The sequence below is a fragment of the Apostichopus japonicus genome, chromosome 12 (genome assembly GCF_037975245.1).
Source record: "Apostichopus japonicus isolate 1M-3 chromosome 12, ASM3797524v1, whole genome shotgun sequence".
NCBI classification, from domain to species: Eukaryota; Metazoa; Echinodermata; class Holothuroidea; order Aspidochirotida; family Stichopodidae; genus Apostichopus; species Apostichopus japonicus.
The window spans coordinates 6,448,664-6,472,327 of record NC_092572.1 but is presented as its reverse complement, the minus strand read 5'-3'; the positions used below and the strand labels follow the sequence as shown (position 1 = coordinate 6,472,327).

General features: G+C 34.8%; 1 protein-coding gene across 4 annotated transcripts in view; it reads right to left on the bottom strand.

The window, feature by feature from the left end:
- Window positions 1–5,171: 5,171 nt before the first annotated feature.
- LOC139976861 (uncharacterized) overlaps window positions 5,172–23,664 on the bottom strand; it is a 52,496-nt gene continuing 34,003 nt past the window's right edge. The window contains exons 8-17 of one of the 4 annotated variants that reach the window (XM_071985704.1): window positions 10,148–10,255; window positions 9,645–9,669; window positions 9,205–9,305; window positions 8,533–8,715; window positions 7,984–8,094; window positions 7,597–7,764; window positions 6,997–7,116; window positions 6,370–6,507; window positions 5,569–5,665; window positions 5,236–5,275 (exon numbers count right to left, since the gene is read on the bottom strand). In XM_071985704.1, coding sequence (XP_071841805.1) covers window positions 8,687–8,715; window positions 9,205–9,305; window positions 9,645–9,669; window positions 10,148–10,255 — 263 coding nt within the window. In that variant the 3' untranslated portion in view covers window positions 5,236–5,275; window positions 5,569–5,665; window positions 6,370–6,507; ... (2 more) ...; window positions 7,984–8,094; window positions 8,533–8,686. Of the gene's footprint in view, window positions 5,276–5,568; window positions 5,666–6,369; window positions 6,508–6,996; window positions 7,117–7,596; window positions 7,765–7,983; window positions 8,095–8,532; window positions 8,716–9,204; window positions 9,306–9,644; window positions 9,670–10,147; window positions 10,256–23,664 lie in introns of all 4 variants that reach the window. The other 3 variants (XM_071985706.1, XM_071985707.1, XM_071985705.1) reach the window with 3 other exon arrangements.

Here is a 23,664-nt window from a genome sequence, read left to right as displayed (position 1 = left end):
AAAGATGTTCCATTTCACTATTACTCAATAGTTCATAACACAAATGTGAAGGAGCGGAACAAAGGACCATACGTTCTGATTGTACTTGAATGATTCATACAAGATGTTTCCTAGAAGTTTTCTCTCGTAAAAGAGCGCTTGTGAACATTAGGCTCGAACTAATTGATACCGATGTACGAACTGACTGCCTACTATTATTAACGTCCATGGAATAACCTTTAAAAGGCTAAGAGTTCATATTTATCATAGCGTGATTGCTCCCTTGCGTCGAACCATTAACATTCTTAAGTGATAGATAACTGAAAGAATCTGCAGCATGTTGATAGTTAAACTGCTTTTTGACATTTGTATTCCTAAATGAATTAAATATCGGAAAGAGTCACAATTTCCTTCTTTCCTTCTACGAATGTCTCTGACCCACGTTAGAAGACTTAAAGTGACATTGTTCAATGTTTGAACGTTACTGCATCTGCCATTAATGTATGAGAGTCCTAAGAGATGGTTTATTTCTTGATTGTTTGTCCGGCTACAAGCTTCAGTTGAGCTTTTATGACAGTGCATGCCTTCTACAAACTGCTGCAACCTTGCTACACCCCTGGAAAGATGCTGTCTCTTTATGCGATTGTGTTCAAATAACTGCCACATTGCAATGTTTCCCCTTTGATTAGGCCTGAAATTTCGTAAGTGGTTTGCGCAAGTTAAAGTGTTATCTTCTTTCTTTCTAGCCTATTTCGCTCCACTGCTGGAGGAAGGCCTCTTCATCGATTTTCCAATTCCATCTGTCCTGTGCTCTCCTTTGCCATAGAACACCTGTAAATTCTCTGAGTTCATCTGTCCATCTTCTACTCTGCCTGCCTCTCCTTCTGACACAAGTTCTTGAGGTCCAGTTGGTAATTTGCTTTGCCCATCTGTTATCATGTTGCCTGGACAAATGGCCGGCCCAACGCCATTTCTTGACTTTGATTTCCTTTATGATGTCATGGACATTGGTTTTCTCTCTTAAGTTTTGGTTGGTTACTCTGTCTCTCCTTGTGACTCCAATCATGATTCTTTCCATCGCCCTCTCTGTCACTCTCAACTTCTTTTCCAGTTTTTTCGTTGTTGTCCAGGTCTCCGCACCATGTGATAGTACAGGAATTATGCATTGGTTGAAAACTTGTTTCTTCAATGATATTGGAAGGTCCTGGTCACGGAAAATGAAGCTTAGTTTGCCAAATTTGACCCAAGCTAGTTGGATTCTAGTGTTATAGTGTTCTAGTGTTATATATGCTGACATATCGATGAATTCGGAATTCAGTTAGAGGTAACTTTCTAAAATTGTAAAAAACTTTCCTACATAATTTGGCCATATATAGGAAACGAGTTCTCTATTTTTCATTCCTTGAGGGTACAAAGTGCAATTTGTAATGCTACCGGTTGACACTAAACGCACGATACATAACATACGAGATGGACATTAATTTAAGAAGTGATGATGCAGTGGTCGTTTAAATTGGTCAAGCACTCTTTGGACCGGTTTCAACGCATTATGGTACTCTTCTACAATGTCCTTAGAGTTCATGTTACATATCGGTTTGGTGATCCAGGCGTGCTGAATGGATTAGGGCATACTTCTTTTTCGTGGTCCCGTTTTAGGTAGTGATGATTTAGTGGTCATTTCAATTGGTCTAGCACTCTTTGGACCGGGCAAGAAGCACAATGTATTTAGAGTTCATATATGACAGGTTGGTTGGGTGGTCCAAGGCGTGCTGTTCTTGATTAGGGCCCAAAACCTTTTTATTCGTTGTGCCGTCATATTAATTTAATAAATTATGATTTAGTGGTCATTTTAATAGGTCAAACACTCTTTGGACCGGACAAGACGCATTATGGTACCCTTCTACAATGTGTTTAGAGTTCATTTGACAGGTTGATTGGGTGGTCTAAAGCGTGCTGGTCTTGATTAGGGCCCAAATGATTTTATTCGTTGTCCCATTACACTAATTTTATTAAGTGATGATTTAGTGGTAATTTCAATTGGTCCACCACTTTTTGGACCGGGCAAGACGCATTATTAGACACTTCTGCAATGTCTTCAGAATTCATATGACCCATTTATAAGGTGATCCAAGGCGTGCTAGCCTTGATTAGGGCCTAAGGTGATTTTTTCAGGTCCCGTTAAATTAATTTAAGAACTGATGAAGTAGTGGTCATTTCAATTGGTCAGGTATGGTTTCTAATGGGGCAGTTGAGGAACATCGAGAATTATTATGTATTGTCCAACTGTTATATAGTGAGACTTTTGATCTTCGTGTACTGTATACCAGGGCCCTTTTAAGAACTTTTTCATGGGTGGACCATTTCACCAAAGGAACCATCTTGACACTTGGTACGCGAAGCGCCACCATCACTTGGCGTATAACGTAGAACGATTTGTTTTTTTTTTGCTAAAATGAAAGTGTAAAATCGGTTTGTAGAGGGAAAATGGACTTCACGTTACTTTCCAAGCTCTGCTTTATTCAGGTAAGTGAAGATATACAAGCACGCTAGGGCATTCTGATGGTAGCCATAGCCTAGCTGAGGGTAAGCCATATGGAGAATACAGGTGTAAATTAATTTGTAGGTTTGTATTTTTAATATTGTTCGTCACGTCTAAAATATACCTAATTTGGGGTAAGGGGGGGGGGTGAGCAGCGTGGGTGGTCCGTAAAGGTGTGGCGGCCCCTAGTTAGCAAGAAAGGCCCAGGTTTATTCGTACATTCAGTGGCCCAATATTAGTAAAACATTGGATCACTGATATCGTGACTAACAATGAAGCTGATAGGCCTACCTAAAACACATAGACGTAATAAATACATTTATGAACAGTAGAATATTAGCCAGCCACACTGTTCACGCATGTTAAATCTTGGGAGCTTTCTAGGTGTGTAGCATATCTGTCTCACGCTTGTCCTCAATAGGCGAGGCGGCAATGGCTGAAGTCTCAAGGAAGGAAGAACAAAGTACACAAAATATTTCCAAACACAAGCGATAATAATTGACAGAGTAAATTATAGAAATTAAGATATTTATAGATCAGAAAAATCACATAGCAGATCTAAATTCAGAAAAACAATGCTAAAACTAAGTTAAAAAGCGCATCCTGTCCAAGTGTTTACTTTATTGTAGGCCTACGTTCACTTAGGAAGTGGAAGTTGAATTCAGCAGGTAGTTTTGGCTTGACTGAAAAATATAAACATGACAGGTTGAAAACAAAGAGTTGGTGTGAATTAATGACCTCTCCCCCCCCCCCCCCAAATGACCACTTTTATACCATGACTTACATTTAGAGTAGAGTAAATACAAACCAAAAATCACATGCAATGAAAGGGATAAGGTGGATATCTACCCCAACAGGTGATACTAAAAATAACAAGCAGGGTAGGTTTTCCAGATATTTTTTTAGTAACTCCTGTATGAGGTATAAAATTTTGTTATTAAACATCGCTATCAATCCTTTAATGGTTTCTTAGGACGCATCGAATTTTACGGAATACAACATGCACATTTACGCATTAATGCATTTACTGAAACAAACCAATTGCTTGGGCAAATTATATGAATCACTAAGGTGTTTTATAGTGTTGATTAGATTAGTAACGACTTGTGTTTAATTCATGAAGCCGATGTGTTGGAAATATCGACATAAGAATATACCTTGAAAGGGAATATATGAAAGAGATGTCTAACTCTGTTTCAGTATTCACATTAATGTTACAAAATAGTTAAATTGTTAATAGGGTTGTGAAATAAGTGTTTAGAGTTATCCTGTGTACAAATTTAGCTGGAAAAGTTATAGAAAATGTCAATTTTGATCGTTTAACAATATTTGAGATTTCACATGACAATTGAAACTATGGGATTTGTTTAAGACGCCGATGGAACGTATTGTCGAGATGATTCCAGCAGATAAGAGAGGTCTTTCACCATCAGTTACCATTCTTTTTCTTCGGTTGCTTTTCATTAGACCCAATCCTGTGTGGAACAATTATAAAACATGGAAACGTTTTGTATATGCTTAATACCAAGTTGCAAGGGTGAAAATACAGGGGCTTGAGAGACAGGTGGGGAAGAAAGGGGCATTCTTATCAATGTACAGTTTCATATTCCTCATAATACTTAAAGTATAGTTTAGAGAGAAAAACAAAATAATCTTATTAAAGCATTGCAAACAGCTAGAATGGCCTGCTTAGTAGCCTATGAGCATATCTCTTTGAAGTAAGATTAATAACGCGGAAGACATGTTAACAAATGAAAGCTTACATTAAATCTATTACCTACAATCAATTATTAAACCTTCTCAAAGTGCGGCAATATATATTTTTACAAATACTTCTCAAGTTTTCTCTTTGGAAGGGACGTATTGTGGTGGGATTGCAACCGTTGTTGATAATTTCGCTGATGGTAACAAGTAACGAAGGAAATTAGTGGAAAGCTAATGTTTGCTTGCTTGAGGTATAGCCATTGACAAGTGAATTTTATTTCATAGCTAAACAAGATCGAAACTGTTCTGCAGAGCACTGCATTACATCTACTTCGAAGTCCATCGCTTTTGAAGAATTGCCAAATGAAAAGAAGAATTGGATAACATGTCACGTCGCGACACGATTCTAAAAGTTTGCTATATTGAATTGGAATGTGTACCATTAATATCATGTTTTCTTTGTACATAATCACAAGAAAATAAACGCAGTACTGTTCCAACTTTCGGCTAAGGTATATTTCTTTATGGGGCAAATATAGTTGAGAAGTGTTGTACATCTCCAAGCAAGTCTTTATCTAATACTCGCCAATACTGACAAACAAGCACATGAAGAACCTCTCAAATTAATGACATTATTTGAGAATTTATATATAATTTATTTGTACTTTTTTACTTCCAATGAGGTTTTATACTCACGATCAACCGAGAAAGGCATGTGAGCCAAGGCGGATAAAGAAGAATTAGTAACGCTACTGATAATTGAAAACGTAATATGAACCTACAGTTACATTAGGAAATGCAGAGTTCAAGCTGCCATAGCTTAGTCAACCTAGCTCAGTGATTTATTTTCTATCAGTATGTTTGCACTTTTGCTATACAATGAAAAGATATTGTCAGTATAATATAAAGGAATTGTGTATGTGTAATGATAACATTAATATCAATCTTACTTGTCTCATATCATTCAAATATCCTTGAAGAATCATCTGTAGACTCTCGAATGATGGTCGTTTGTCTATTGCTGGATTCCACATCGATAACATAGCACCAAATCTAAAGAAAGAGAAAAATTTCCACTAAAATACATTATATTTACTGTTAAACATAAAAGATCATACATGATCTTCTTTGTCATATAGGTTTTTCTGATAAATGTACTTCCCTAACCAGACTTATTTATTATTTATAAAAGCATATTTATGTTAGCGCTTTACATGGTTTGTAGGCCTTTTTGGTATAGTTTCAAGTTAATTTTCACATAATAGTTTTATTGGAGAGGGGAGCCACCTCCCTTTAACACATTTCTTAATATTCTCTTTTATCGCATGACAAGAAATTATACTTGCATTCCTCCTGCACACGCCATTGGTTGTTCCAAAGTTTCCTTAAGTCTCATTTTGTTTTCGATCTCAGTACAGGTTAGACCTCCAAATGGGGTTTCCCCTAGAAATATTAAATACATTTACTTTTTGTTCAACTGTCGATTGAAATTGCGTGCTTCGTATCTGATATACTATGCATGTGGCTTAATACCGCACATTATTTAACAATTCAGCAGTTTAAATAAAAGTTAAATTCCTCTTTTATTCGATATACTATCAATACAAAAGAACATTGCAATTTCCACCACAAAATCTCATACAATATCAGTTTACGTGGTGTTATATACGGTTTCATATACCACAAACTATAATATCATATTATACAAATAATGAATGGTTATGAGTGCAATATGGCAAATATTTCATGAGTTGAAATATGTTATATTTTCCATTCAATGAGGCGCAGCCGAGTTGAATTGAACTAATTACATCTTTCAACGAATGAAACTTTTGCACTATTGCACGAATGGAAACCATTCATTATTTGTTTTATACAACATTTTATATTAAGATGTGTGAAATGCACTCATGCACATATTGTTTTGAACAGACAGGTTTCTCTGCTCTCTGATCATTAAAAAAAGTGCTACCAAAAAAGTATAACCCATGGTTCTATTTCATAGAGTGGAATAGAGCGGATTTTGCATGCAATCAACGATCAATGGACCAATCAAATGACCAGAAAAAAATAAGGTGTTGTATAAAAATATAATATGATAAGTTGAGTCTCTCTTAAGTTCCATTTTATGATAAACTTTAACATACTTTAGCAAAGTAACTTTTTCGCACACCTAAAGAGTAGATTTCCCACAAGACAACGCCAAAACTCCAAACGTCTGACTTCTCCAAATAATTACCAATAAAGACTGTCTCAGGAGCAAGCCATGCTATTGGTGGAATTTTCTGAGCAGCAAGACAAAATAAGTTGTTTTTTAACATAACAAATACATATTGTGTCACATAACACGTGATTGTGCATGGGGCCCTACATGACTGCTTTGTCATAAGTAAATGAGATTTGCATTTTCCTAGTTAGCGTAATTATTAAGCTAACTCATATTTTTTTCATCAGAGTTAGTGTAATTGCCTACAAACTGATAAAGTTGTTAATGAACATATGGAGGTAAATTAAAAAATGGTCGTAAGTTCATTTTCACTAAATGTACTTTCTTTGTATGATGTTGCATCTGGTAAAACCCATATTTTTTATCAGAGTTAGTACAATTGCCTACAAACTTATAAAGTTGTTAATGGACATACGGAAGTAAATTTAAGAAAGGTCGTAAGTTCATTTTCACTAAATATACCTTCTTTATATGATATTGCATTTCGTAATACACATGAAACGTTTACCTCCAACGAGACATGTTACTGGTTAGCAATGTGAAGTACCTTTGTTAGAATGTGGTTTATTACATCTGTGGCTAAGTCTGCAGGCCAGAAATCATACAGTTTACATCTTCCTGTAGAACTGAGTAGTGCTTTCCTAGCTGATAAACCTGGATGTCGATACTTTCAGTGCGTAAGTAGAGAGGATAAACATCATTTGAAAAGATGAGAAACTAGTAATAGCAAAGCATACTTCCTGTCCTAGAACACCTGTCAAATGCAACATGAGAGTTGATTTTCACTTTCATATCACATCGGTCCTAACTTACTTTTCTCGAAAATACTAGATAACAAACACTTTGAACATAGTAGTTTGAATCACTTATGATGTTTGAAAGGCACCCTTAACCTTGACCATGGACACCTTTTGAAAAGACCACGTTTAGTTTGAAGTTACAAGCACCTTAGTAAATGATAGCGGGTCACACCAGCCCAGCTGCATACTTTTGCATATGCACAAATAAAAAGTAACATATTTCTACCCTGTCTGGATCTATAGGAGTAAATTCTTTAAAAAAATATCATATGTTGTGACATCTGTTCATTTAACAAATCAAGAGGAACAAGGAAACATACAAACAAAATGCAATACTGTACTCTTACATTTTGCTTGGCAAGAAAGTACATTCCTTCGCAAACATCAGCTGCAAATGTGGTTAGCTGTACGTTTTTCTCGTAGTTCGGTGGAGGCACCTTATATGAACCACCGGACATCAAAAAAGTCCTTTAATGTTCCCGTTTCGATATACTCTTGTTATATAAAATAAGGCACTGGAAAAGATTTTCATGTAGATGTTGATCTATATTGTGCTATGACACATAATTATTTGTGCCGAATGAGAACTATGAGGCCATATCTCACACAAGAAAATTATCAAAATCAAATTGTAAACTAAGTTCCAGGTCTCATTTATGTACAGGTGTGTGTAACGTATCAAGGTCAACTCAAAATGATGTATCGATTAATGTAAACAGGCCAGGAATACTTACCATCTTCAATTGAAACCCCCAGAACTTCAACGATGTTTTCGTGTATTTGCAACCTGATAACAGTGCTTGCCAAAGCTCGAAAGTTAAGTATTTCTTTCATACGCGCATTTTCTGTACAAAAATAGAAAGTAACCTATCTGTCTTTAAAGATATTTAAATGTATCAAACATTCAAGGCCTTAACAACGCAATTGTATCGAATACGTTATGTTGAGCCTCTCTTTTGAAAGTGTTACATTACATTTAGGTGCAGAGAGGATTAGTTTATACGTTCTACTCTGACTTATAGACATACATTTTTTTTTATATCTAGACAATAGTGCCATATGCATATACTTTGATTTAGGATACGTAATCAGGTTATTGATTTATTAGTTGTAGAATTGATCTCTTATCTCATTGACGTTACTTTAACCTTCAAAATGGATATTTTCATCAATATGAATATGAAGTGTTAAACCTCATAAAACCCATAAAAATCATACTGTAAATTGCACTTGCTGCTGCTGGCGTTTAGCCTTGTAGTGAAAAGTCACAAATTGTGCGTTACCTGAAACAGATTTAGCGATGACTTTGGTAAAGCTCGACGAGCTGTCCCCAGACAAGAGGGTTGCTACCCAGTACGTCATTGTGCCTTCCCCGGAAAGCTGGAAACTTAACTTAACATCGTCGGCACTCAAACATTTTCGTTCGTTCTCACGATTTTAATTTCCTTTCTCTTTTCTACTTTGTCCTGTAGTACAAATAAATGTTGCCATTTATTTTAATATCTATGGGTTCGCATTTCTTACTGTTGAATACTAAGACCTACATAGTTTATTACCAACTTCTTTGTATGTCACAACATTCATTCAATTAAGAGAAAATTACCATTTTATTCAACAGGACAAACAACATATCATTCAACAAGGTTTAACCATTAATTGTTTTGCATGTTTAAAGATAATACGATGTCAAGTGATGAATATTTGAATCAAAATATGGCTTTGTCACCGGAGTTCCTGACTATTTGTGATTCCTCTTTAATTTGTAAACTTTTCTGGGTTTTTCCATTGACGGTATAAACAGTCCCTGTAGATAACGCATGGAAGACTCCATAGTTATTTGAACTTTATGAGACAGTACTTAAATTGGACACAGGGCATAAAGTGTATATTTGCATTAAAACATTACTCATCTAAGTGTTTTATGTCACAAAATGGAAAACTATGGAAGTGATTACCAATATTAAAAGGCTCTGCACGGTTCGATTGAATTGTAGACAATTCTCTTGAACTCATTGCAACGTGTGCATAGCGGTTGTCTAGGGAGGTCTCACTGTTTCTGAACAACAAAAGATATTACAAACAATGTTGAAGGTCGTTGACTGACAAATTTGTAAACTATGATAAAAAATATATGCATACAATACAGCTGAAATAAAATTTTAAATGATATAAGCACCAAATATATGTTGCAATAGGTACAGCCGTAGCGTGTTACGCTAACATTAAAATAGGCAATTATTGGATATTATTCCATTTAATTGGTCAAATTAAGAAAACATTAAAGGAAATATTATTTTTTGACATGTCTAGTATACAATCCAGAAAAAATAATAAAACTAAGGATTGACAAGAAACGAACGAATAATGACACAGACGGGAGTCACGGTAAACTTACACGTGTGGTAAAGTTGTCCTATGCGCGGAAATGAACAATCAGAAAACTTTATATCAACTTTTTGATGTTGCAAATGATTCTTAAAAACTTTAAATTGAAATGATTGGTCTATTCCTATTCTTCATTTTTCAATAATACAGTAATATGAACACCATATCTACATTACACGTCATGCAAAATGTTGTTATATTTAAAGGTATTTCAATTTAGTGCGTATTTTACTTTTAAATCAAAGGTCTTCGTTTATGTTTCCATTCCCGATGTTTTGGCAGACTATGAATTAAACATTACCGTAACCGTACCCATCACTAGTACATTGCCACAGTAAACAATTCGTTTTTCGTTTTATTTAATTGGTTTTGGTTTCTTAGTAAAGCAAATCTTAGTCTATTTAACGTTCTTAAAAGTAAAAACGAAAGAATTGAAATTTAAACAAATTGTGTAAAAGTACGCTGCATTAAAGACAATTTTATTAAACGTTTGCTTAAACTACATATACTTACAACAAAGTTTGTTCCGAATGATTAACAGACATACTGTTAAGACACCGCCACCAGTCAGAATTATAACAAGATGCACTAACATATTGTTTCTGGGTCCCGGGTTAGTATCTACATTTATAATAGGAAATTCAATCCAAATTGACTCAACATTAAATTTATATTGTCAAAACCATAAAAGAAGGAATATCATTCAAGAGTTTATAATTATTTATACTTATGATACGTCAATACTTTTACTTCATAAAGTGATGTAAATATTGAATTCAACATCAAAAGTTCAAAGGAAACTTGGTGAGCAACGAATATTGGGTATCAGTATTGAAAAAGTGTTTGAAGCAGACAAAGTATTAGTTAATCAGGCCTTCATTTGCTTGCTTTTCATCACCAATCAATCAGAAACATTTATGTAGCTCCATTAAAGAGTTGTTTAAAAATGCTATGAGACAGCTACATGGCATTAACTAATGTATGCTTTTTCTAGCAAGTAATGTTTTAGCAGTTTCTGAAAATATCAATAGTCTGAGTCTTTTCAATACGGTTTGGAAGACACTTCAACTCTTTGCGACCGAAACAAGATAAAAGAACGATCAGTAAACTGCACACTGTGAGTTTTGGGTTCAATGACATTTATGAGAGTATCTATAGGAGGTTCTAAGCTGTTTGCGTGAAGGTTGTATTAGGAGTTAGCCCGAGATATAAGTTGACGACTGTACGGAATACCATATGTATCCAAATTGTACAAAACTATATAAGCATGTCTAAAATAATATAAGCATGTCCAAAAATATATAAGCATGTCCAATTTATATAAACATGTCGAAACTAATATAAGTATGTCCAAAAATAATATGAGCATGGCCAAAATGATATGAGAGTGTCGAAACTTATATAAGTATGTGCAAACATAATATGAGCATGGCCAAAATAATATGAGAGTGTCGAAAAATTATATGAACTTGTCGAATAAAACTGCTAACTTCATCTTTATAGTGAACATTTTGGCATCTGAATTCACGCCTTATGTTGCAAAATATCCAGAAAAAAATATAAGCATGTCCAAAATAATATAAGCATGATTAATTTATATAAACATGTCGAAACCAATATGAGTATGTCCTAAAATAATATGAGCAAGTCCAAAATCATATGAGAGTCTCGAAAGACTATATGAGCATGTCCAAAATATTAAAAGAGTGTCGAAAATAATTCAAAAGTGTCGAGTGTAACTGCTAAATTCAACTTTGTAATGAACAGTCATGCATTTGAATTTACGCCATATGTTCCTCATATCAAACTTTTTATTTTGGTATGCTGCAAAAATAGACCATATCCAGCGTAACGTAAAACGATGTACAGTTCATTCAAAACCGTATTAGTGTGTGTGTTTATATTTTTAATGATATTTCGATCGAGAATAATTTTATTTTCGAGGAAATATTAGTTGAGTTGTTTCGTAGCGCGAATGGTCAACCGGGACCCAAGGTGCTGTAACTATCAGTGAGTTTAATACGAAAAACCACTGTGACCAAAACTCCACGCGGTTTCTGTAGTTGGCGAGTTCTTTGCACGTAACCATCTTGAAATTTACTTATTTACAGGCATTAGCTATAAAGAGCCCATGGCCCACACATGATTTGATTTGATTGTGTTAACAAAAAGCAGGATAATTCTTTTAGAGGTGTTGGCCCTATTGGACATTGCGGTATCCAAAAATACCAACGACTTCAATTTTTTACTGTAACGGGGCCATGCAGCAGCCTCAAATGCCCAATTGCCACCCCCCCCCCCCCCATAATTAATCATGTGAAAATAGACAAAGAGCCCAAAAATTGCACTAAGGCATCAATGTGATCCCTGTGGCTTGAATATTTTATTTCCTTCTCTCAACATGCTGACACAAGTTTTGGACATTCTCATATAAATCTCGACATATATATACAGTTTTGGGCATTAACGGAACGATGGCGCGCGCCGATGTGCCAAAATTATAGCATGACGTCAATATTGTATCTAGCAAGCAATGTCGATATGACCAATGAATGTTGAATTTGATATGTTGATAGACGTAATGACATATTGGTATTTTGTTTCGACATGTACATATGGAACTGTAACATATTGATATTGAATTGGACATGATGCAAGCTACCAGCAGAAAACTGTGTGAAACATCTTATACACAGTGTAACAAATGCAAATAGTGAACAAGGAAACCTTTATAATATATTTTGCAAGGAATCATATTATGTCGAAGTAGTTACGAAAGGAAACACAAATTTACACTTACGGTTCGAATTGAGATCTAGCCAAAAGCAAAAGGGAAATAAATTTATTAAAAATAATGGCTGTCAATCATTTTAATGACGTCAGTTGTCAAAGAAATTATTTCAATTAAAAAAATTGATCATCTATAATTTTCGATTTTAAAAATGTTCCGTGCGATTGAATGAACGTTAAATGAGATTAACGAATTGTAAAACTTTACACATCAGAGCGCTATTGGCATTTAGAATGTTTTTCTTATAAAGTTTACCAAGCTCCTGTACATAACTGATATGAAAACGCTTAAACGTCTATGATATGTTATACAGCCGAATTTATGTAACGTAGCCTTATAGACGTTCTGACAGTAAAGAATATGATATATAATGTAATTCTTTTATAACTCAATTAGCAAAGATCATTTCTTCATTAAAAGCATTTATTTGCATCTTGTTGCCTTCTTTGTAATGTTTTAATTTATCAGTATGGAGTACCAAACCTACATTAAACCCGAAACATATAAAACAAAATATTTCGTTACCAAATACAGAGATTTTGACACTTTCGGTCCAGTTTCTGTTCCCATACATTCCAGCAGTGCAAATGACATCTTCGTTCCGCATTGCCATGTAGTTGATCGTTGAACTTGTGGTGAACAATTCTAAACTCGCATTGTTCAACTTTTTATGCAAATCATACAATGGAGAACCTTCACAAGTTTTTCTGTCACATTTCCAGGAAATATTTGCTTTTGGCATTGAGTCTTCAGCATAACACGTAAAGTTTACGTGTGTTCCGTTTGCAAGGAAGACAGTCGCATTGGTTTCATGACCGTTGATTTGCAAATTTATAGTTGGTGGTACTGTTAGGAAAAATACAGTATCGTTGCTCATTCCGCATTTTTTTTTGCTTGTTTTGTCTTAGCTTATGTCGTAGGTAGAACATTAATCTCGTTCCAAATACCTTGAATCAATAACTCAACATGGATTATTACATTACAATATCGTTTAACACATATATTCAACATTAACAATTAAATACACCAGAAATAGCCCCCCCCCCCCGTAAACACCCGTACGCACATAAATTGCAAACAGCTTCCACCAATCTGAGACTGCCTGTACATAGCTACAGTGAGCTGTGACTAATCGGATCGTTTCACACACCCACCAGCCCGCCTTGCTTGCCTATGCCAAGCACGGAAACAGCGATAAATTAAAAGTACGCAATTAGTTCCCGTTACGTCCCTTGTTGCCTCTGCTCCGAGGATGTAACCATGAGGGAACGAAACGTATATCACAAAGGAAACTCTTTCCGCTACGAAAATACTTATTTGAAGCTATCAATAAAATGACATGTTTTCACATAGCAACACATATAATATGACAAACTTGTTGAAGAACTTTACCTGATCCCCTGACTGTTTGCTCAATATGAATAAGATATTACCTTCTTTTACGTCGGCCAGGTACTCCACAAACAATACGCGTAAAAAGTACCTTATGATGGCGGTAAAATATGTTCTTATGTAAGTTAAGGGCATTGGTGCTTATTTTGGTTTTGGCGTATGCGAATGTTTTATTGTAATTCCAATATAATGAAAATATCTCTAGGTTTGGCAACAACTTGTTTTTGGTCTTAGTTTAATGAACGAATATTGTCATCATATAATGCACATCTTTATTAGGCAAACTTGTTTTGCTTGGAGTTAGATGACTGTTATTACACTACAGAACCATTTTAGTTGTTATGGTTTAAGTAAGACTTTAGGGGAAAAAACGTAAACTAAGGAGAAAAAAGACACAAAACAGTAATATTCAATGTTAATTATAATTGACATTCTTTCAAATGTCAGCACCGTGTTGAACACATTCAAATTATAAACAAAAAAGAAGAAAGTTGAACTACCTCACCTAAAGAAATTCGCAATTATTTAGTTTTAGGTGAGGTATTCTGGCTTGAAACTCATTGTGGTGACACTTTATGAATTGTATTACACTAAATCAAAGGTTTGTAAAACAGACAAAATTCCACCAACTTTATTACTGAATTGGCAGTTTATCAACTAATATTTCTTCAATCTCCCAGGAAATTCCAATATTTGATCGCTTTAAAGGTAGACTAAGTGTGAATAATAATTGAACGTAAACCATCATAGCGTTACTTGTGTATTCTGATAATTATGTTTGTAACATGTTCTTGGTTTTCAAATGTCACAGGTGGGAAAACTCATTTGTGTCTGTAAAATAACAGTATTTCAATAATAAATTACGAAAAAGAACTTTCCTTCTTGTCTTCGTTAAGTTAAGTGCACAATCATGGCTGTAGAATATAGGATATAGGAACCTTTTTTGAATGCAAATGGGTCGTATCCGGTCTATGTGTAAAAGTTAATGTTAACTTCGGCTACACCAAAGTGTCGTTCTACTTACCCATTACATTAATTCTCTTGTGAGTAGAAGAATTCAATTCGTTTTGTATTGTGCACACAAGTAACTTGTTGTGAACTCCTCTTACTGCGGAAAATGACACATTACTGCAGATGACATTTCCGTCAAAACTGGCTCTGATTTTCGTAGCCAATGGAATGCCAATAGACCATAAATTATTCACTGGCTCGGTGGAATAAGTGAATGTCACACAGCATTGAGCTGAAAATGTCTCATTCTCCATAACATATCTGGTAGAGGCTATAATTGGTCCATCTAAGAACACAAACAGTCAGTTTAGAAAAGGGTAGCCGATAAAGGAATATTCTGTAAACAGTTTTTTTATTAGCTGAGGTTGATTACGGTACATTTTTAAGTTGCTATAAATATTATATCAACACAATATCATACCATGTTTTATCACATTGATATGATTGTTTTAAAATTTGCTATAATTTGAAAGAAGTATCTGGCGACAGCAGAACGAATGATTACATGGGAGCTGTTGAGTTGAAATAGTCCTTGTATTCCTTCATAATATTTAAATAAGTTATCTATAAAGGAAAAAAAATATTTTTAGAAAAACCACAAAGCCAGTCAAGATAGGTCCATATTGAATTCGGGACAAGATATTGAGATGGTGTTTTGACGGTGCAAACTTTTTATCTTTAATATACTTTCCACAAACAATCTGTCACCAAAATATCTCTCAAATATTGGAAAATGATAAATAATCTGACAGACCTTGTACGTTAATTTTCCAATACTGGAATATCGGTTTACCAACGAAAGTAGGAACAGCTTTACAGTAATATTCCCCAGCGTCTTCAACACGAACTTTCTGTATTCCTAATAGAGCAGTTTCTTCTTGTTCATTTATTGTATAGATACGTCCATCTATACGAACATTAAGGGACTTTGCTGGCTCGTGTTTAAATAAATGATTCCCGTTTTTAAACCATATTATATAATAATTACGGTCAGGGAAATTAAACGAACATGTTATTTCCGTAGAGAATCCAACTTTCGCCAATCTTGTCTGCCTTTGGACCGTGTTTTGTTTGTCTATAAAAAGAAGAAATAATTTATCTTGAAACACAGGCCATACCAAAAATATCTCACGCAGAAATGTTTGTTTCATTAACATTTTACATAAAGGAAAATTTAATTATATTTACCTGCCAACGTCTGATGTAGTACATATATTAAAAAATACGGAAACATCCATGTGATGATTAGTTTTCTGAGTATCAATATTTTAGCTTTACTTTTGATTGTGCGTAGTTTCGTTCCGCTTTAACGCCTCGTCATTTATTGTATCACTCCTTTGAATGTACATGATTATAACTCAACGGACTTCTCCATACTGTTGCAACTATGTGACGATCGCGAAACACTGCTTTAGACATTTGATCGAAAAGCTTTACCGAACAGTCACAACTACGCATGCTAACTTGGATGAGTATATGACATTGCTTTCTTGCACAAAGGCGTTATCGAAAATAAAGGCGTTTTCAGTTTTTTGAGCCTCTCGTTTTCGATTCGTAAAGTTCAAATAAAAATGTACGGATGATTTGCAGTTATCATCATGACTGAATAAATTATTTTGCAAGGTCAATTAATTGAGCATGAAAGTTATGCCAAAAATACATGCGTCAGTTGTAGAAAAAATCTCACTGAATCTCTCTGAATATTATAAATAACAGCCAACAAAGGCTATTGGAAATCAACTTCAGATGTTGCTTACACTTTTGAAAAAATGACACTGTTCTAACACTGTGACATCACTTATGAATACACAAGTTTCATAATCAATTTGCTAGAAATAGCATCAACCGTTCATTTCAGTTTATACCTACTGCTGAAAGTTGCTTATATAATTACTGTCATTTAAAACATCATAAATTCCGCAATGAAGAGCTATGTCGTTATTTGAAAAAAAAAGAAAATTGGCATAACCTTGTTATCAAGCGTTCATTTAAGCTTATACTGACCACTGAAAATTCACTCATAGTATTGCTGTCAGTTATAGCATAAAGTCCAGCAATCAAGTTTTCGCCGTTTGAAGACAACAATTAATATAACATTTTTTTCTTGCCACATGTTATGATATATCGGCTAAGAAGTTCTATTGGGGTTTCTCTCGATCATTTGAAAATTGAGAGGTAATCGTCCGAGGAAGCTGGTTAATATCAAGTTAGATTACGTTAATAAAAGCATCAATAAAAGTAAAACCGAATTTATTAATTGAGAGACGATCAATAAATGTCAGCATATTTACCAGTCCATAAGGGTGTGAGGCTTAACAGTAGCTTTTGTTGCGGAGTGTTTATACAGACCGAAATGAAACATTTTTGTTTTACTTATTATTAATGCGTAATCTGTTCAAGAGCTATTCAGTCGAATAGAAAATGCTCTAGCTTCTTCCTGGATACGCATCAATCAAAATCAATCAATCTTTACAGAAACAATTCAAACAAGATGTTGTTTTAAAATCGTGAACAATTGAGCTGCATAGTAGCATATGGGGTGCATAATAGTGAATTCGGATCATTAATAAATCCACAGAACATCATTTTCCTATGCCGCTTGAGGTTTGGCCTTCGTAGTCAATATGATTTTTAATCATAACTAACTTGAGGATGTTACAGTATACACAATGTTTGCTCTTGTATTCACAATCCATTTTTTCTGATATTTGACCTCCAGGTAAATGTTAATAGCCTAGATCAGCTTCCTACTAAATTCGAAGAATATTTATGAATTTTTGACCTTATCATATATTGTCCCAGAGACTCGCAACTCAGAAAAATTAATATCCACAATTAAAACCGTTGGTATGATTAGGTATGGGAGGTACCAAATGATGAACGGGCTGCTGGAGAAGAACTTTGTAGAGAGCCTTTGCTGCTCTAACAGGATTGGGAGCGAGAGAGGAGAGAGGAAAAAATAACAATGAAAGAAGTTAAATCCAATTGATTAGGGATGAATATGATACATGTTTGTGAAAAGAGGTCGAGGGGAGATATACGATGGAAAATACCATCGACACTGTCAGACATGGTTGTTCGTGTACGGTGTGAATGTGTTGTACCTGCTGCAATCTTTCCCTGTTAAGACAAACTATATAAGGACCGTCAAAACGTCATATTAGGTTTTCTTAGTTTAAACATTTACATATACATAAGCCTTATGACGGTGATGATAGGTAAATACACCTTCATCAAGGGTACAATATGTACACTTGAGTGCACAGTGCTTCAGTGAAGAATGCGTACAGTAAACTTTATGTAATGTGTGCAGTGTATCCTGTACACAGAGTACACTCCAGTGTACAGTTTACAATCAAGTGTACAATATCAATCAGGTGTACAAAATATGGTTGCGAAAAAGGCTATCTTCGATAGCCTCGTGGTAGAGTAGTCATCAGAAAACAACTAGACATCGCGAAAAGATCAATTCCGAAGCAATGCGGTAATTTATTTTCCGTATGTTCACTCAATGATTTGAACACAATGAATTAAGTAAATATGTTATGCTGAAAAAACGTCGACTCTTCCCAAGTGGTGGAAAAGATGAAACGAGCACAATACTTTATCCGATGATACGATTTAAAATACTTATCAATCAACATCAGCAGTAAAGATTTTAGAATTCGATAAAAATATAGTTTAATTGGTGATCTATATAATACATAATCCTCCTCCGACGCGTGATACAAAAAAATGTTCTTTACTTCAGTCAGAGTCATAAACCAATTCATGGCAACAACTGATTATGGAAAATTTTCTCTTTCATATAACTTTAAACAAAAAGTAGTTTCTCTTCCTGATTTTCAGGTACACGAGTTTCATTAACAATTGACCAGCCCATCAATATAGGAGACTTCGTGTTTCTGAATATACAAGCATCTCATCTATTTCCTTGTTTTACGAACATTGCATGTGTTATATTTTTGCTTCAGTCAAACTGATGCTGGAAACATAGCAGTAAATTTGAACTCTAAAAGAAAGGCAAAGAAAACCTGCGACTATTTCAAAACTTAGAATCAATAAAGAGGCACAGACAATAAAAATCGCATCAAAAGACGTGTATGGAGACATGTATAGAGTCTAAAAGAGGGTCCGGAAAAAAAAAACGATTTGGGTCATATATATATTAAAACAAGTGTTAACAATTTGAACTTACACATCTAATCGCATATTTTCAAAATACGACAACATGCTTGCTACGTGTTCTATCCATGCTTTAGACTTTGACTCTCCATCGAAAATGCATTTTCCTAGCACGAAGATAGATATATAGAATACATTATTTGTAAAGCCGACCTTCTCTCTATACCGAAGTGACATAGACATGGTGTTCCGAGAACAAAGTAAATATACGAACTATACAGAACGAGCAACCCTAGAAAAGAAAATGTACTTTAGATGACCTTTGAATATATCACTGTTGTCGATCATTCGGAAATGAATAGCAACATAAGTTCCATGAGGCCCACAACAAATGCGAAGGCTCAAGTACCCGTTTGGTGCGTACCCGTCCAATTTTTAACCCTTTTCCCTTATAAGTCCATTATTTTGTTGTAGTCGCATCTCCTTATTCTCTTCTTAAGTTTGATACCTGCCATTCCATTCTTCTTTTCTTATTTGATTTGTCTTTCTTTTATCGGCTGTCTCATGAATCATGGAAATCGGCTAAGCTACGTTCGCGAATGACCGTCTCTCATTGAAATACCCTTTTGTTCGTTTTTTTTTCATTTGCTTTGTTAACAGATGGCGCTCTTCAATTGAGCTTTATCAAAAAAATTCAAACGTTTTTGTTTCTCATGACTTTAAATAAAACATAAACAAATGTAACGTGTTTAAGTATTGTTGTGATAGTAATTCTGCTACCAGTAACAAGACAATCTTTATTGAGGTGTAGGTGCTAATCCAATATTGTCTTTTCTTGATACGTATTATGTGGTCAGATGTGCAATCAACATGTAAGGCGGGTGGGGATAGGCTGGGGGGTAGAGGAAGTAGTGTGTATTCTCATTGAATTTGGTTTGTTACAAATATTATACATTTATCTTATTAGAAAAAAAAAACGTTAATTGGACTCTTTAAGGCAGCGGGCGGCTAACATTCAGGCGTGAGATCCAGGAGCTTGCATGATGATTTCAACATGAACTATAGCAATTGCAAACCCCTCAAATTTGATGCTCGGAATGCAGTAACGATAGCTCAAACTATGGATGTTGGAGAGCTCTTAAAAACTTTAAATATCACTACAGACATTTGGATAAATCTCAAGGCCAGCCGAAACTTTGACAATATCCATTGTTTTGTTATACGCATTAGTATGCGGAACGTCAATTTGGACATTCTAAAGAAGTATTGTGTGTTATTAGTGATAAATCTTGTTCCTTCAACTGATAACTTCAGTGCAGGAAAAAATAAGCGAAACTATTCGCACATTGGTATCAATTGTAGATGATAAGCTGAATGACACTAGGTTGCCGATTCTAAAAAACAGCCATTTATGTTAACATATTTGAAGTGGATGTAATATCATAGTGAAGTGAACCTGATGAAATGAAATAGGTACATTTCCAGAGGATGGGAAAGAAGAGATATAGATGTAAGAGCATAACATGATAATCAAATTATCTATTATCTTTTCATGCAATGGTATTTGAGTGTCAAGCAACATGGGAAATGAAAATGAAAGTGACTAATTCAGCGGCTTCTGCAACAAATATTGCATAATCCAGCATCACGAAGCATAATAATTTAGTCAGCCTTATGATGTAAGGAGCGGGAGTTACTTTTTCTTTTGTGTATGATAAATCCTAATTGGAAAGACATCATCGAGATTTGTTTTGTGATGTTTTGGTGATCGAAAGTTGGTAAGCTATTTGTTGTTTGGGCGGGATTCTCATATTGTTTTCCTATGAGAGAGGTCCAGATTGCTTCAATTTGACCAAATCAGATTGTATAAAAGAGCCAGAGGGATATTTTGTCATTGATACTTTACATTAAATATAAAAAAGTTTTCATAAAAATAATGAATGAATTTTGTTTTATCCAAACAGCTAATTTTGCAAATGTAGATACTGGCATGTTATGGCAATAATGTGGTGTTCTTATGAAATTCCTGAATTTCACATATCACAAGAAGTCCAGTAATTGAAACATGAAATTTACAGATTAATAGATGGAGAATGTTAAAACATGACAGTTAGCTTTAATATTTATAGGTTGTAATCTTATTAAATGAAATTGTAAAGATTCGTTTCAGCGTTCTAGCATGAATGGAACTGAAATATGACAGTTTTTTACTGTGAAAAATGAAAGTTTTTCTATACATTTTCAATGAAACGCAAAAAAAAAATGAAAAAGAACGAGGAGTAAAGTAACCTTGCGATCAAATGATCTCTTTTAACACTCGTTAACAATCAACTCTGCCACAGATGACCCATTGGATATTTACATTAGCAAGGCATTCAACTACGTCAGGTATGATTTAAATTTCGGTTTGAACTTCTAATTACTTCAAGTTCTATTCCCACAAGTCTTCGTGAGATATGACAATGATCTCATTTGCGACACATTTCAAATAGGTATCAATTGGTTAAGGCTTACCTGCAACTTAAACTGAAATTTAATTCCATTTGCTCTTTACTTCCACCAGAGGGAACCGAAATTAAATTTGTCTTCTCATGTAACCAGGAATACTAAAGAGAGTTGAAAGGATAGGTATGGCGCAATATAAACTACTCTGGATAAATTACAACACCGTTACTACCCATGTGAATTCAGAAATAGTCAAACGTTATCTTTTCAACAGTTTTACATTATATTTACATTTGAGGAGTGGCAAAGAATGAGCAAACCAGTTGAGTATCTGGTTTATCAATTAATGCTGCATGTCATTCTTACACTAATTTATTCAAAAAAGTCAATTTACTTTCAGCTTGGATATTTTTGACAATGTTCAGTTATGGTCGCATTATTTAAAATCTACTCTCGACTGATAGGATGTCATTTATTAATATTGAGTACAATTTTAGAGTTTTATTAAGATATTTTGACTAACCCACTTGTGTACATGTGTGTCATAGTCATGGGAGCATTCAAATTTTAAGTTTACTTCAAAAATTCATCTGCATTTTTACTGCAAATGTACTGAATAGTTCATTCTGAATTAGGAAATGTAAGACTGTAGAAAGATGACATATGACGTTCGTTTGACATTAGAACTTATGTATGGTTGCTCTCAAAATTCCATGCGTTTCCTAACAATCTAATGGTAAATTAACAGTGGGAATGATAATTGTTTTTCAAATACTATCCTTGCCGATTTGTCGGTTGTATCAAATGACACAAATGTAGTGGCGCTCTTTATGAGCTGACAGGTATGCACTTTCGCTAACAGTTTTTCGTCTTTTTGTGAAATATATACTATTTTCTGATTTTCTTCTTCTGGAGTAATGTTAACACAACGGACTAGTTACGGGATACATTTATTTTTGTATCATCCTAAAGAAACTGATGAGCAGTATTTTTATCTTATATTTCATGGCCGGTTTCATACATAGCCTAACTATAGTCCAGTGCAATACTAGCCTACATGGCTAGGGTTAAATACAGTTCAGATGTACTAAAGAGCATAAGATAATTGATGACGGACTTTTCTATTGAATCATGGGTGATGAACAAACTGAAAGAACACTCAATTGTTCAACGTTGTCGAGGTACACGGGCAGGCTTTCAGACACGAGTGAACAATACTAATCCTGCTTTCTTCAGGTTTCCCCAAAGATTATCCTCTAACATCAATAGTCTGCAAGAGAAATTCATTCACCTAGAACAAACTATTGCCAACATGCAAAATCTAAATTTCAAATCTCTGCAAGAAACTAATATTCAAAGAAATGAAAAAGAATGGCAAAATGAGACACCACAGCACATAGTGCCCGATGAAGCCCTTAGACTGGACGATTATAACTTGTTTCGTCATGACCGTCGATTTTCGGCAAATGGTGGAGGTCTTATAACATACATAGCTAAGGACTGGTCGCCAATTCCTCCGAAATTGTGTGCCACCCTTTCCTTGCCAGATATCGAGCTGCTTACCGTTAATACGTCCTCGCTTCTTGCCAAGTGTTTTTACAAATGTTACCATAGTAAACGTGTATACTAGACCGTCATCGAACTTTACCCTGGCTGACAGAGAACTGCGAAACATACTTTTAGAAATTCGAAAGGATAATCCAAGGTCCCATATAGTCGTTGTAGGAGACATCAACAGAGATACCATTCTGTTTCTAGAGACAATGGGATATAGAAATTATGTGGATTTTGTCACATATCCTCCAGCAAATTCCAAGCTCGATGCTATGTTAGCGAAAGGCGAATATTACAAGGTTAAACCAGGGCCACCCATCTCAAGCTCCGACCATACCACTGTTCATATTTTACCAATTTTTACTGAAAAGCATAGGAAAAGTCAACCAAGGAAAAAGAAATTGAAAGCTGATTTATCAAAAGACAAGACTGATATTTTACGAGACGCGTTAGATACCACTGATCGGAACGTTTTTAGAGAAAGCTCCAATAACATAGACGAACTTACTGAAGTGGTATCATGTTATATTAACTTTGTGAGCAACGTGTGTGTTCCAAAGAAGGCAACCCCACTAGCAATACTCAAACAACGGATTCCAGCTGATGCTGACATCAAACGATTGGAGAAGGAAAAGCGACATGCGATATAGGTAAATGACCGAGTACTTAGGAATAGAATACAGAGAGATATTAACAGACGCGTACATCATAA